The sequence below is a fragment of the Larimichthys crocea genome, chromosome XIX, assembly GCF_000972845.2.
Source record: "Larimichthys crocea isolate SSNF chromosome XIX, L_crocea_2.0, whole genome shotgun sequence".
Lineage (NCBI taxonomy): Eukaryota > Metazoa > Chordata > Actinopteri > Sciaenidae > Larimichthys > Larimichthys crocea.
The window spans coordinates 2913011-2927070 of record NC_040029.1 but is presented as its reverse complement, the minus strand read 5'-3'; the positions used below and the strand labels follow the sequence as shown (position 1 = coordinate 2927070).

Sequence of the window (14060 nt, the reverse complement as noted above, 5' to 3'; positions counted from 1 at the left end):
AAGAAATAAATGAATAGATAAATATGAGTTGTCTCCGGGGAAAAGTACATGTCTAAAGAGGCCAAGTTAGCATCCAGCCGTGTCTCTTTAGTGCTGCCATTTCTGATCGACAGTGAAGCTTTTACCTCTCCCCTAGAGTCGCTTTTTAAAGAAAGTGCTCACCTTTAGTATTTTTTCACGTGAGAGTGGAGGGAGGAGGCGCAGAGTGTGGAAGGCACTGCAGGGGAAGCTGCGGTGGGATTCAATCCTAGACCGTTGGGGGGCACAGGCAGCTACAGAGACTGGAAATTAACCACTCGACAATCTCTGGCCGCTAATAGATGTCAAAGTGTGTGTGGCTCTGAAAGGAACCGAGTCTGCCAAGTTGTTGCACGCTGATCTTAGGATGTTAAAGGGTAATGGGGGTTGATAGCTTGCCTGTTAAAACCCAAAATGGCTTGTGTTCCTTCCCATGTTAAGTATTCTACTAAGAGGCTTTGAAAAGAACGCTGAAGTGCTACAAGCTCAGTTTCATCCTCCAATAACTCTGCCCCAAAATGTCTGCACACTCTCAGAGGCAACACCCAGGTCACGGGCTTTTCTTAGACTCTGCTAGTCTGGCAGTTTTTTAGAGCTCTTCATATTGCACACAGTGTAATTAGTTCTTTGTAATTAGCGCAATTTATTGCTTTGGGTATCCCTTCGAGACACAAGTACTTGAACACAGAGGTCTTAATTTGCAATATTACACAGTGTGTAATTGGGAATTTGTTTCTTCACGTTCCTCGGAGACCTGCAGACATGTACACATATAACCGGAGTGGACGGGGAGTGCAGGGAAAGCAGGTTGTGTTTCAGTGATAAGTTGGTGTCAGGAGGGAAGCTGTGTCTTTTATGTAATTAGACCCCAGTCCACTTTATTAAAAAAAGAGCCAATCAGCTCATCAGTTGCCTGCCGGACAGTGACTAAACCCTAAACCCTGTGTGTGTTTTGGCGCCCTAAGCGGGTCCCTCGTTTCAACAAGCTGCACTCTGGAGATTAGCGAGGTTTTACTCAATATCTCCTTCCTGGGCGCAGAAAGAGGCAATATCCCCAACTAGATACTCATAATAGTAAGAATAATAATGTCCAGCCACATATGGAATGAGATATAGTCCCTTATTGGTTTGAAGTCATAATATTAAACAGCATTATATGGGCAGGTGACAACGCGCCACCAGCCAATTTCCCTAGATATGAAAAGGAGAAGATTGCAGGTGGGATTACCCTGTGTGTGGTCAGGGGGGAGGCGGCCGCCACCGCCAGCGATGCTGTCGCCTCGCACTCCTGCTGATTGTTTGCCTTTGAGCTGCAGCTTGTCCTCCTCCTCTGCTTCTCCTAGTTTCTGTTTGTCTTTCGGAGGCTCATCCTCCTCCTCCTCCTCCTTCTCTTCCTCGCTCTGTTTGCCTTTCCGCGATTTCCGAGTCTGGGCTTTTCCGCGGCTGAGCTCCGGCTCGCTGTCGGAGCTGGAGAGGACGACGACGCATGCCCGGTCCGGTTCAGCTGAGGGGGGTTGCCAAGGCCTGGGAGGCTCTGAGCCAGCAGAGAGAAGAAGAAAAAAAAGAGGGGAGGGAGAGAGAGAGATGAAGATTACTTTATTGGCCGAGTTGCACAGTGTAATCAGACTTTGAAGAGTTTCATTCCCTTGCGGGATATCCATCATCTGAAGAGTGTGACAGTGTGACAAAATGACTTCTGACATGAAAGTAAAACTCAATATGGCTCATTAGTGATGTTATTAGCGATCATAAGGCCTTTACTGACATGTAAGATGATGTGATTGTGTAAAATAAGGGGACATGAAGGGACATGATGGACATAAAACATATTATAATGTATGTTTTTCATTATATTTTGGGTACGGAGTTAGTTGCTACATTAACTGAAGGTCTACACTGCTGAGCAGATTTACCTCCTTGCTCAAAAGCACATCGGCACTGAAGCAAGAAAGCTGCAGATGGATCACCTGCCAACCCCCCCCTTCTTCTTTTACCAGCTCTGGGATCAAACAGCCAACATAATTTGCTCTGAGAATGAATTATGCTCGTGTCACATTGTTTTCTTAATTGCCCGCCTGCATCGTGTGCAATCAAACTTAAAACAAAATAATCGTCAGCGATTGCTGCATCTGTGCGGCGCTCCAGCCGGACGCGCAGGGCGGTATTCAACAGCTGATAATGGCCGAGTGCCAAACTGGCGTTTCTCTCGCTTTAACTCTGCACTTTGTAGGCCGGCTATCGAGCTCTGAAGCCATTCATGTGATTTTCATTCATGCTGAATGTTCTAATTCTGTGAAGGTCAGGCAGAAATCTAAGACACAGAAATGTTAATGGTTGCAAGGACTGCCATTCATAAACTTCACATTGTTCAAAATGTTACTTTTAAATTGCGTTCTGAGGGTTTGCCAGTGCTGATGTTTGTTATGGAGGCAGATTAGCCGCTAAAGGCAAGAAAACAATTATTTAGACGCATGTGTAAGTGTCACTTTGAGTCTGAACAGAACTTCTTCGGGAGAAGTGCTATACAATTTCCTTTCCCTACTTTCCTAGTTAAATTTAAATCATATCCTTTCACATTATTTGTTGAACTTGAGGTGTGAAATCTAACAAGACAGTAAGTTGTGAGACTCGGGGACGCAGAGGGCTAATTAGTGATCCTGCCTCTCTGTGGCTTGTTTCTTCAAAAGGCCAGCCTCTAGTCGGCTTCCTGAAATGTCATCTGAGTCTCCGGGCTCCTGGCCCCACCGCTGCCCCCCCCTACGCTAACAAGCTGAGCGAGACTGCGGAGAGACGGCTCAATTTGTGTTAAGCTGTCCCCACCGAGGAAGATGTTAACGGGGAAATCCTACAGGGCCGTGCCGCGACTTTACCAGTCCACCCCCTTGTTTTTCCCCCCCAATCAGGGACCCATTATGTCTGTAGTGGCTCGATAAGGTTCCAAAATTGAGCACTGCACACAAGAAGCATGTGATCCTAATGGCATAAGCTTATGAGGATTCACGTGAAAAAATAACACACTCAAGTCGCTGAATAAAACCGAAACAGCTTTTATGGCCATCTGCAGGGAGTGAAACAGCTGCAGCCTGTGACGAAGAAGTATCAAAGAAGAGGACAGAGCTGGGCCCTGAAACAGTGACTGACATCAAACAGTTAAAGATGAGACTGGACTTTGTTGTTACATGCTGAAAATCCGTAAAAAAAAAAAGAAAAAAAAAGTATAGAGTGCTATACTGAGAGGTGTAGAGAGCCAGGAGATAACCAAATTGCCCTCTTCCTGTATACAGTACATCTCTCACAGTAGGTGCTGAGAGACAAATTGCTGGTCTACCGGTGAAAGAGCTGGAGGACTGAACTGTGCCCACGCTCTCGGCCTGAAAAAGCTGCAAACACAGGAACTCACATGCCACTGATTCAACCCCAAAATGGTAGAGCAGGAGCCATGCGGTTGTTTATTAGTGCAGAATCAACTTCAGGAAACTGTTCAGAATAAAACCACCTGAGATGCCAGATCCTGTCACGTAAAAGGGGGTTATAGTCCATGACAGTTTGATTAAAAACAGCTCTCCATTACTGACGATATCGCCACAACAGTGATTCAATTTGTGTCCAATTAATGAAAGCTGAGTTTGGTAAGTTCCCCTCCCTGCCAGAGAGGAAATTATTTTCTGTGCCAGATAAGAGAAGTTATGTCCAACACGGCTGAACAGATGAAGCAAAGCACGCCACCTACAGAAATTCAAAACTTCAGTATCACCAGAACTTCCAAAAAAGAAGACTGAACGGTCTAAAAACAACCACAGCTCCCCAAAGACGTCTCCAAAAAAAAAAAAAAAAAAAAAAAAAAAAAAAATGGCTTTCACAATTTACCATTTGCTAAACTCCTCCAACTGTGCCGGGCACAGCAGGCCTGTCAAGCTTTGGATTCCTCAGCATGACAAAGTGGTGTTCATGGGGCTGTGGTAAGAGCAATACTCAAGTTCTTATGGTGTCTTTTTTTTGCCTTTAAGAGGGGAAACACACAAGAGTGAGAGGAATGCCCAACTAACTAGCTCATAGTCTTACTTTCAAGGTTGAATCAGACATCTACGGAAGACCTAAGCAGTCATACATTTTATTTCCTCTATATTCTTGTGATAAGTTCATTTTATATGTTTTCCAGAGATCTCAACTTCGACATAATGACGAAAATAACTTGATGTTATCCTGAGATAACTAGATAATTTTCTCGATATCTTAAGATAGTTGCGCTGATAAAAATCTACAAGCAAACGTCGTGAAGAAATGATAAGCTGTTTTTTTTTCTATGAAATTGAAGACCCAATGCTAGAAAGATTTGTCTGAATTTTACCACTGGATGTGTAGTTCAAGGATGAAAAAGCTTTACAGACATAGCAACACTGTTGAGGAGAAAGTTTGCCACTTTGACATTTTGCTACCAGCTTCCAAGCTGCTATTTCTAAGTTTCAGTACTTTCTACTTTAGAATCATAAAAACCTTTATTCTCATTTCCTGTATCTCTGTATCTTGCTACATTTCACACCTCATGGTACAACAGACCAATATCCCTCTGCATGCGGATTCTTCCTCGACAGCTGCTGCCTTGTTGTGTTCTTGCCATGCTGTTCAAATCCACAGACAGCGAAGGCCACATGACCCTTCATCTGTTCCTGTACTTTAAATATAAAACCCTGTTGTCCTCGCATCATGTGTCGGTGTTGAGTGATTCTCTGCAACATGTCTTAACTTGTAACGGAGAGTGTCACAACTTTTTTACAGTCACCGTTGCTTTTGAAGGGATAACATCTCTCATGTCACACTATAGGCTCTGACCTGATTATTTTCTTACATTTCACCAATCTGAGGATTGCGGCGGCAAGCTGAGAGATATCTCCATAAATACAGTTGTTATTTTTCAGCACAGTCTGTCATTTACAAATTTAGCAGGTTGTTAAATTCCCTGTCTGGCGAGCTGACACAGGCTGCTGTGAATGCAGAGTGGCGCTTGTGACAAAGAAGAGAGTGTGATTGCTGAATAGTTATCAAGCATCTGCTGCAGCTGAGCATGAAATGGGGGGTGAACTCTGTTAAAAACGGTGCGTGTGCGTGGGTGAGTGTGTGGGTGTGTGTTTTTGTGCTGCTCAGACGCTGAGGTGCTTGGTTGTTTGAACTGTGTTTGTTTTAAGTGCACCATCGTCACTTCCAATGGACTGCAAACAAACCTGCAGGATGCGCCAATGTTTACTCTATAGTTATACTAAATATACATACATCCTGTATTAGCATGAAGAGACTTGAGAGTCATTAACGTGGACAGGTGAGAAATTGAATGTGTTATGAACAAGATATTAATATTGCAACATGTCATACTGAATAATTCATACTGTAGATGTGTTTATGGCTACAGTAATCACCTTGATTGAGAGATTCATGCACTTTCACACCTAGACTGTTTTTGACTAAAAAGAAGTTATTTTAGTGAACAATAGAGAAAGTTTTGAAGATGATGAGATGTCCTCAGGTGTTGGCAACGTTAGCAATGAATAGTTCATTGCATTTCTGAACACAGCACCTGTCAGAGTACCTCGAAAATACAGGTAATATGTCTGCCTGCCCGCCCGCCAGTCTGTCTGTCTGTCCGTCTAGCTGTCTTTTGATGGTAAATAACCAGAATATTGTGGTCCTATGAAATTTAGACCCCCTTTTGGGAAGTACAATTCACATAAGGGCTAGTTGACACACTGTCTGTTTATTGGACTGTATTAAATACATTTTTATTGCTCATTTCCTTTCCTTTCCTTTATCACGCTTCCCCCTCCACATGTTTGATTTCATTATAAAATATAAAAGCCTGAAATTTGTCACACAATAAGAAAAAAAGGTCGTTCTGTCATCTCACACTCTGATACCTGACGCCATTTCAAGTATAATTATTAATTACTAGTATTATTATTAGTATTTTCCTTCCTGACCTGAAAACCTTGTTAGTTTCAGCTGTAGGGAGTAGTTGTGGTGCTGAGCAGCTGTGAAACATCATATTTATAGGAGTACTTCGACATTGTTTAATTTGCTTTCTTGCTGTGAGTTAGATGAGAAGCAGCCTCTCTTTATTTACCGTTCAGCTGTTGAGCTTTTTCTGAAAATTTCACTAAAATTTCAACTTTAAGAACTAATAGTGGTGTTGTTGCTTCAGTGTGTGATCAGGCAGTGAGCTCAGCTTGAACTGTTATTTCATTCAGGTATATAATATTTTATCCTGTCACAGTGTAGTAATTCTTTCTGCAGTGTGTGTCAGAATGGAGTGTGTGTGTGTGTGTGTGTTTGGCTGACTTGAAGTTACAAGCATAATATCGATACAACCATAAAATCCAGTGGAACGCCCTGCCTTAAAAAAAAAAAATCACTAAAACTAACGCTGCTTAAATATCACCGCTGCTGCAGCTCCATCGAATTTTTGGGATATTTCCTCGCAGTCATCTCTGAGCCGATCTGATGCATCGCAGACATTTAAAGAGCGTGGTCCTGCAGCCTGCCAGGTCATAACGACTTCCCTCCCCTCTCTTTTGCAAGATACAATCATAGGCTGTCAGAGATATCAGCCGGAGCCAGCTCAACTTTTCCCCAACTTTGTGTGAGACGTTTGCAGCAATAGTAGGCGCCTGTTCGCTCTCTCTCTCTCTCGCTCTCTCTCTCTCTCTCAGCTTGACAGGTGAGAATTATACTGTGTCCTTGTCATCTGCAGAGAGAGAGAGAGCGAGACAGACAATATTCTCTGAGCAGAGCTATTTCAGACTCTGGCAAGCCTGCCTCCATCTTTCGCTATCACGCATCTCCATCTGGTGAAATCTGTAATGCTGTTCAAAAGTATTATGTCAACAGACTGCTACGATTGATATTGACGGGAAGGAAAATAAAGCAATGAATGGATTTCAGCTTCAGGTGCTTCCTTTCAAACAAGAGAGGATGGAATTATTGTCTTTTACTTCATGGCGTCCAGTTTGTTTTGTAATCAGGCGGATGAATTTTGTGAATTAATAAAAAAAATAATTAATAAAACACAAAGGCACGCAGTAGGGGTGGATTGATCTGATGATTTGTCATCACTTGTTTTAACCCTACCTGTCCTGACAGCAGAAGAAGAGCGTGGAACCTCGCACATCTCGCAGTAAGGCAACAGGCTGCTGTTGGAGTAGGTGCAGGCCTCACAGCTCCACTTCTCATTGGGGGGGTCGGGCTGTGACAGCTTCCGTGGGGCCATGACGGAGACCAGAGAGCCGGGGCTGCCTGAGTCAATCCCTCTAGCCGTCGACCTCCGTTTGCCCCCAAGACGAGACCTGGGGCTCGGGCTGGGCTGTGGTGTTCTGAGCCTCTTCAGCTGGGGGGAGAAGTCTTGGTCTGGTGTTGCGGCGGTTTGAGAGTAAGAGTTTTCTTTTTTTGAGTTTGCACCGCTGCCAGTTGGTGTGGCAGTCGTCTCTGAGGAGATGGAGGGAGAGGTGTCTTCACCTTCTATTCTCTTCCTCTTCTTCTCTTTGCTGCCGCCCGGAGAGAAGAAGGAACGAATGTCGTGCTGCTTTTCTCTCTCAAACTATAAGAAAGATGGAAAATGAAGTTAGCTTTTTATTACTCAGTTAACATTCATTACACAAATGATAGATTCTAATCCACCTGTAAAGTTACATGACAGCCATGTCATAAATCTCCCTTTTGCTGCAATTTGCAAATGCAAAGCAACATTTTCTGATGCCAAGTTGTTTCCTGGTAACACGGGAAAGAAGAATGAAAACTACCCGGTGACTAATAATGAACAGGCACAGAAAAACCTTTCAGTTCTACAAAGTCTGACAGTAACATCATTTTCAAAAAATACTTGCTACAACAGACCAAAACCCTACTGTGATCCATGATTTTAGTTTTGTACTTGTTCCATTTTAGTCAGGTACTCACTGTGAATCAAGGTCACACTAGAAACATTGAATAATGCTTAAACTGATGAAACTGTGTTTGTATGAGTTCATTCAGGTGGCTTTTGAAGATATTTGACCTGATTGTTGATGTGTGTGTGTGTGTGTGTGTGTTTCTATGAGAAATTATACAAAGAAACACACGGTGTCCTTAAATGTTTTCACTGCCTTAAGAGTTGATTGTTGTGGTGATTTCACTCCAAACTCTAAAACTAAAACATCATTCAGTGTCAGATAAATTCAGCATTATTTAAATTCAGACAAACTTTATTGTTCTTTCTCAATGTACTGCATCCAAAACGTTGCCATGGTTACTCCACTCCAAATGTTATTTTAGTTGTAAGAACTGTAATTTTTTATTTTTTTTTTGAAGTACGTTTGGTCTGTAAGAATTATTCACAATCTGGCTCCGTCCCCTTTTGAAGGACTTTGAAAGCTCCACTCAGAGAACATCACGAGAGCGACAAGGTCCTGTGTTGTGACAGCGTTCCTTTCCCAAGGTTCTTACACAGCATGCTGCTCTCGCTACATAAAAAAAAAAAAGGATTTTATACCTCTTTCTATTAAAACATCTGAAGATCTTGTACATACACACTCAGGGATGGTACATATACACTATTATATCTGAGATGATTACAGTGGCTTGTAATATTATGGAAGATTTGTTGTCGTTTGCTGTCTCTGAACTCACGTGCGTGAAGAACACGTCATCTTTGACACTTCCTGTGTTCCCCTCCAGCGGCAGCACCGTCTCACTCGGCGTCCACGCATCGGCAAAGCTGAGGAACTCCCACTTGTCCTTGTCGCCCTCGTTGGCCTTCAGATATTCTTTCCTGCCATTGAGGGTGCTGCCGGTCACCGTTTCCTGAAGGACATTGGACATTCAGTTCTACAGTTTGCTTTCACTGTTAAACTTCATGATGGTGTGAGCTTTTTTTTTCCCTCCACATATCACATGTGTTCTTTAATGAGCATATCATAGAGAGGAGAAAAAATAATATTGGAATAATTCAGCTTTAATTACAAATCTTGACATCTGTGATTATTAACGTAAATCCCCAAAGCCTGTTCACACATGCAAACCAATTTCCCTTTTTATTCATGCACGCACTATATAGAGCTAAATATTTCAGTTGACAGACACAGGATTAGAGCACAGTATACAAGTGAGATTCAATTAAGTGAGTTTATCATTCACATTAAATATGACATCAATGAGTGCTTGAATCAAAGGATTAGTGCAATATTTTCCCTGCTTGCTGCCATACTGTCGCCCTCAATACCTTCCTGTTGATCATGGACCACATGACGGTGTCAAAAGTGCCCTTGGCGATGAGGTAGTGCACGTTGACCGAGGACGTTTGTCCGATGCGGTGGGCTCGATCTTCAGCCTGCTTGATGTGGCCGGGGTTCCAGTAGAGCTCGGCGAACACCACATGGCTGGCTGCGGTGAAGGTCAAACCCTGAAAAGGACACACACACACACACATAATAGCCCCAATCAGAGCACTAATACTTTATTCAACAGCCTCAAACAGAACACTCAACATAAACTCAGAATAAATGAGGTTGTTATTAGGAGTAACGCACATTTTCTGCATTCATTTCTATTTTTATTTGCTTGATTATGATTCAGGAAAACAAACAGCAGTCATCGCCGTGACTAACATGCACCAAATGACTCTTAATTAGCGTCTTTATTGTTGTATTACAGTAGTACAGCGCTGTGTTCAGGACGGTGTTTTCATTCAATTAAAAAGTGTTTGCGCCATCTCTTTGGAGTCTTTATTAGACGTTTGTGTTGATGAGAATCAATCATTTTTCAGTGACTATCCCAGGACATAAAGTGTGATTTGTGACTACTTCCAGGTGTCTTTATTTGCAAAGCTGATTTTGTTTTCAGCGGCTCGGAAAATTTATTATGTTTGTGTTTTATTATTCCGTCAAAGTGAGTTTACTTTATCACTCGGGTGAAATAAAAAATGATGTTGAGTCACAGAGTGTGTGTGTGTCTGAGTACCTGACCAGCTGCCTGGATGCTGAGAATGGCCACCCGTGTCTGTGGGTCACTCTGGAACTTGTTGACCAACTGGATTCGCTCAGAGGACGGGACGCTGCCGTCGATGCGGATATAAGCAGCCTGGAATAACAAAAAAAAAGTGTGCACAGCTGATGGAACACCACTGGTTTTTAAGAACCATTTCTGTTTCACTGATTAAAAATAGCTTTAAATCAACAATGGATCAAATAACTCTATTGCTATTAACATACCAAACCAAGAGAGACTTATCTTATTATCTAACGTTATGTTTCCTTTGAGCTTTATAGACCATTTTAGCCTCTTTTAGCTTGTTGTTTTTAGTTTTCTTGCCAGCAAACGACACTCCTATCCGCACCAGGTAGTTGTTTAATAAAAAAAAGCCACTGGCTAAGACCAAATGGCACTAAATTAGCCATAATGGAGTGTTTGGCAGGCAAAGAACCAGATATTTGCCTAGTAAAACAGAGCTAAAAGGACATTAGCCACTAAAAGCTATTGGTCATAGAGGACCAAATGAGGAAATATGTGTTATATCTTCTTTATTTCAACATGGTTCTAACGTTTAAGGCTAGTCAAACAAACCAAGGCTTTTGTGCCATTATTTATCACAGGTGTGCTAGTCTGGAAGAATCATTTAGCTATCATCTGTGATGTACCAGTAAATGAACAGAGGAAATAATGTATGTGTGGCTGTTTGCACATTCCACTGAATTCACTAAAGGGTCACACAATAAGCGAGGGCCAGCATTGTCCGTCCTCCAGAAAGCCGCTACAGATTTGTGCATGAACATTAAAGGCAGGGAGCATTTCATTAACCTGCATTCTCCACTGGCGATATTTCAATAGCAGCTATGTGTGTGAATGAACGCGCCATGGAAAACACGAGCGGAGGCGCTGCGATGACTCACAGTAAATAAGATCGTGTCTTTGAAAGCAAATGAGAGCAATAGTAATAACACGATATTTTGTGACATGTCATAACAGCAAACAAAGAGCGCAGCAGCGGCGTGTTCATTAAACCTGAACTTGAACTCGACATTCCCTGAGCTGCTAATGCACTCTTTTGATTTGGGTCCATCGGTCCTGCAGAGCTGCTCGGCGGCTGGCAGTAGGGGAGTGTGTTCGCACTGTGCAGCTCCCACGTGTGAATGTACCTGTAACTGCATGAATACGAAGCAGAACCTCGCTGAGAGAGACTATAGAGGTCTGCTTGACTTTTCATGGAGATTTAAAGGTCAAATAAATGCGCTCGCAGTGAACTAAGCATCCACCGGGGTTTCAACGGACATCTCAAGGCCATGAAAACATCCAGAAATCATCCTGCTGCTTCATCAGAGATGTTTGTCTCTTTGCATTTACAAGTTTAAAACATCAACAACTTTATTAAACAAACCCTCCGTCTCAACACCAGGTGAGAACTGGGAAAGTGTGGAGCATAAAAGCAGCGATAATGCCATGTGATTGGAGCGCAGTCGCCTGTCTCTGCAGAGCTTCTCATCACAGTGCGTTGCCTGTCGTTCCTTTTTTTAGCCCATCTCTGTTAATTGGTGAGTGCGAACGCACCAGAGAGTGAGCCTCTCACGGAGGAATGTGTTATCACACGTCGTACCGCTGCATTGCATTCAACCGACACCTCCTCGACCCTTGCGACACACACAAACACACCCGCATACGCAGACACACACTTGAACTCGTTCGCAGGTTGCCGTCGCCGAGCTAAGAGATATCGTTTGCTTGTGATGACTTGTGAAATACACCTTGGGAGATTAGTTGTGGAAGTAAAGTTTACTTTCTGAGAGAGAAAAGTAGACTTTTCCTGAAGAATTAGAAACAAAAATGAAATAATGATTAATAATGCCCAAAAGTTCTTTAAAGCTCATTTAAGAGATGCTGTTGAGCCTCAGTATATAATGTGTTAATGATCCAAATATTGTATCTGCATTAAACTGTACACCTGAATTAAGCATATAAGTGGACGACGCAAATTATTTAAGACTGCTAACATCTGCTGATACCCCCCGCTGAAGAACAAACCCAACCTGTGAGCTTAGAGCTCAGCGCTCTGAGATGATCACAGATATGGCAAAGATTTGATTTATAAACACAGCAGGAGAAATGGATGAAGGAATAAAACTTAAGTCTGGGGCCAATTACCTCTGTTTAGTCAGGAAGGAGGAGTGAAATATGAATATGTTCTGCACATTTAGTCCTTTCAGGTTACTGTTAATGGGCAATTTGGGCTGCAGTTGAAAAAAAAGAAGAAAAAAACCCTTTAAAAACTTAAATGGAAATGACCAAATGAAATATCAACCATATACAAGTCTCCCTCTTGTTCCAAAGAGACTGATGGAGAATAACACAAACACATTTTTAAACCCGATCTGGATTGAGGCTTTTTAAGAGCGTCGTGTTGTAACATCTCACTGCACAGAATGCTGTTTCTATGACTGATTATAGCTGACAAGAGCTTAGAAATTGTGGACGGAACAAGAATGGAAATGAACGATTAGGTGACACGACGTTAAACTGACAGCAGTGTTTTGTTCTCTTTGGCTTTTCCTGGTTTAAATTTAACGACGAACATTAAAAATACAAAGAAATGTTCTAGAACACGAAATACCAAGCACTATGTAACTTCCTACAGTGGAAAAGGGCAAATTGCATGCATCGTCCATCCATAGAGCACATTCAGTAGTCACTCACATAGTAATGCACCTACATACCCATACTGACATACATATTCACATATGTAAATAGATAAGCATGTCCCTGTAATCAGCGGGGTATTCTGTTCAGAGCTGCTGTAGCAGAAAGGACAAGATTTACAAAGACGTGCCTTAGAATCCTGTATCTGTACATGGATTGGAGTGGTGTGAATAATTGGTTGAGGGGGTGAATGAGGTTGTGTGTTATGGTGAGCGTCGTCGTGTGTGAAGGCTCTTATTGAGCTTCCAAAGGTTGTGGGTGGGGAGGCCAATGATTTTTCACGGCTTGTTTTAGAGCAACATGGATTAAATTATGCATTTATAAACTCTAGCTTTAAAAATATTGAAATTCATGCCAGGAGTCTGGTTTGAATTTTAAATGACTTTTCCAAAAAAAACTTAAAGCCATTGTTGTTGGATTTCCTACAGGTGCTACCGGTGCTTACTACCGCCTTAACGGGCTTTAGAAGATCCAGTTGCCTGCAGACCGCCTGGGGTTACCTTGGCTTCGATGACGGCCTCGGTGCAGGCCTGCAGCATGGTGAGGTGGTGGGCGAACACCAGGAACTTCAGCTGCTCTGCCTCCAGCATCATCTTAATGTAGTCCTTCACAGCTCCCGCCTGACCACACACACACAAACACAGATACAGAAATAGACACAGATGAAAGGGAGCTACTGAATCCATCACTTCGCTGACTGTTGACCGCACACAGAGGAATCGGCTAGATCAGTGAAGAAGTCAATTAATCACCGCGGCATCCTTTCTGCGTGATCGATTCTCTATTGAATGCCAGGGATCCAGACTTTAAAAGGAGAGAGCACACAGAGCGACTGGGGCGCATTTGTCAGCACGCAGATAGTGAGAGCAAATCAATAACCCACAACTTGGAGATATGATTGGTGCGTGCTCTTTCTTTTTGGATTTTGGTGACAGCAGACACAAGAAAATTCATCTTTTGATCCACAAACAACCAGACGAAAGTGCACAATTCACCCACAGCTTAATAAAGACAAAGGGGCTTGATTTTAAATGTCATCAGATTCGATTTCTTAAGACTTTTTAGACATTAAACTGAAATATGTATACTGCTCCTATCAGGTTAAGAGTCTGTTTGACACAGCTGAGGAAAATTTAGCACTGTTATGTGACTGCAGACTGCAAATAATTTAAATATTAGGCTGGTTACCTGTCAAAGTGACAGCTGCAGTCCAGGATTACTGCAGTAAGTAAAAGTTCAGCCCTCAACTATTTTATTCTGGAGTTATTTGCTTGTTTTATTCTTATGTAACCCTGTTTTTATTCATGCCTGGCACTTTTTTTTTTTTTACCTGTTAC

The 14060-nt window shown here is 42.4% G+C and overlaps 1 protein-coding gene across 4 annotated transcripts in view; it reads right to left on the bottom strand.

Annotated features, from left to right (window-relative positions):
• Positions 1 to 14060, bottom strand: part of zranb3 (zinc finger, RAN-binding domain containing 3) — a 79663-nt gene that overhangs the window by 33365 nt on the left and 32238 nt on the right. For all 4 annotated transcript variants that reach the window (XM_027291653.1, XM_027291654.1, XM_010738940.3 and 1 more), the window contains exons 9-14: positions 13224 to 13343; positions 9997 to 10116; positions 9260 to 9439; positions 8668 to 8841; positions 7135 to 7600; positions 1247 to 1552 (exon numbers count right to left, since the gene is read on the bottom strand). In XM_027291653.1, the coding sequence (XP_027147454.1) occupies positions 1247 to 1552; positions 7135 to 7600; positions 8668 to 8841; positions 9260 to 9439; positions 9997 to 10116; positions 13224 to 13343 (1366 nt within the window). The remainder of the gene's footprint in view (positions 1 to 1246; positions 1553 to 7134; positions 7601 to 8667; positions 8842 to 9259; positions 9440 to 9996; positions 10117 to 13223; positions 13344 to 14060) is intronic.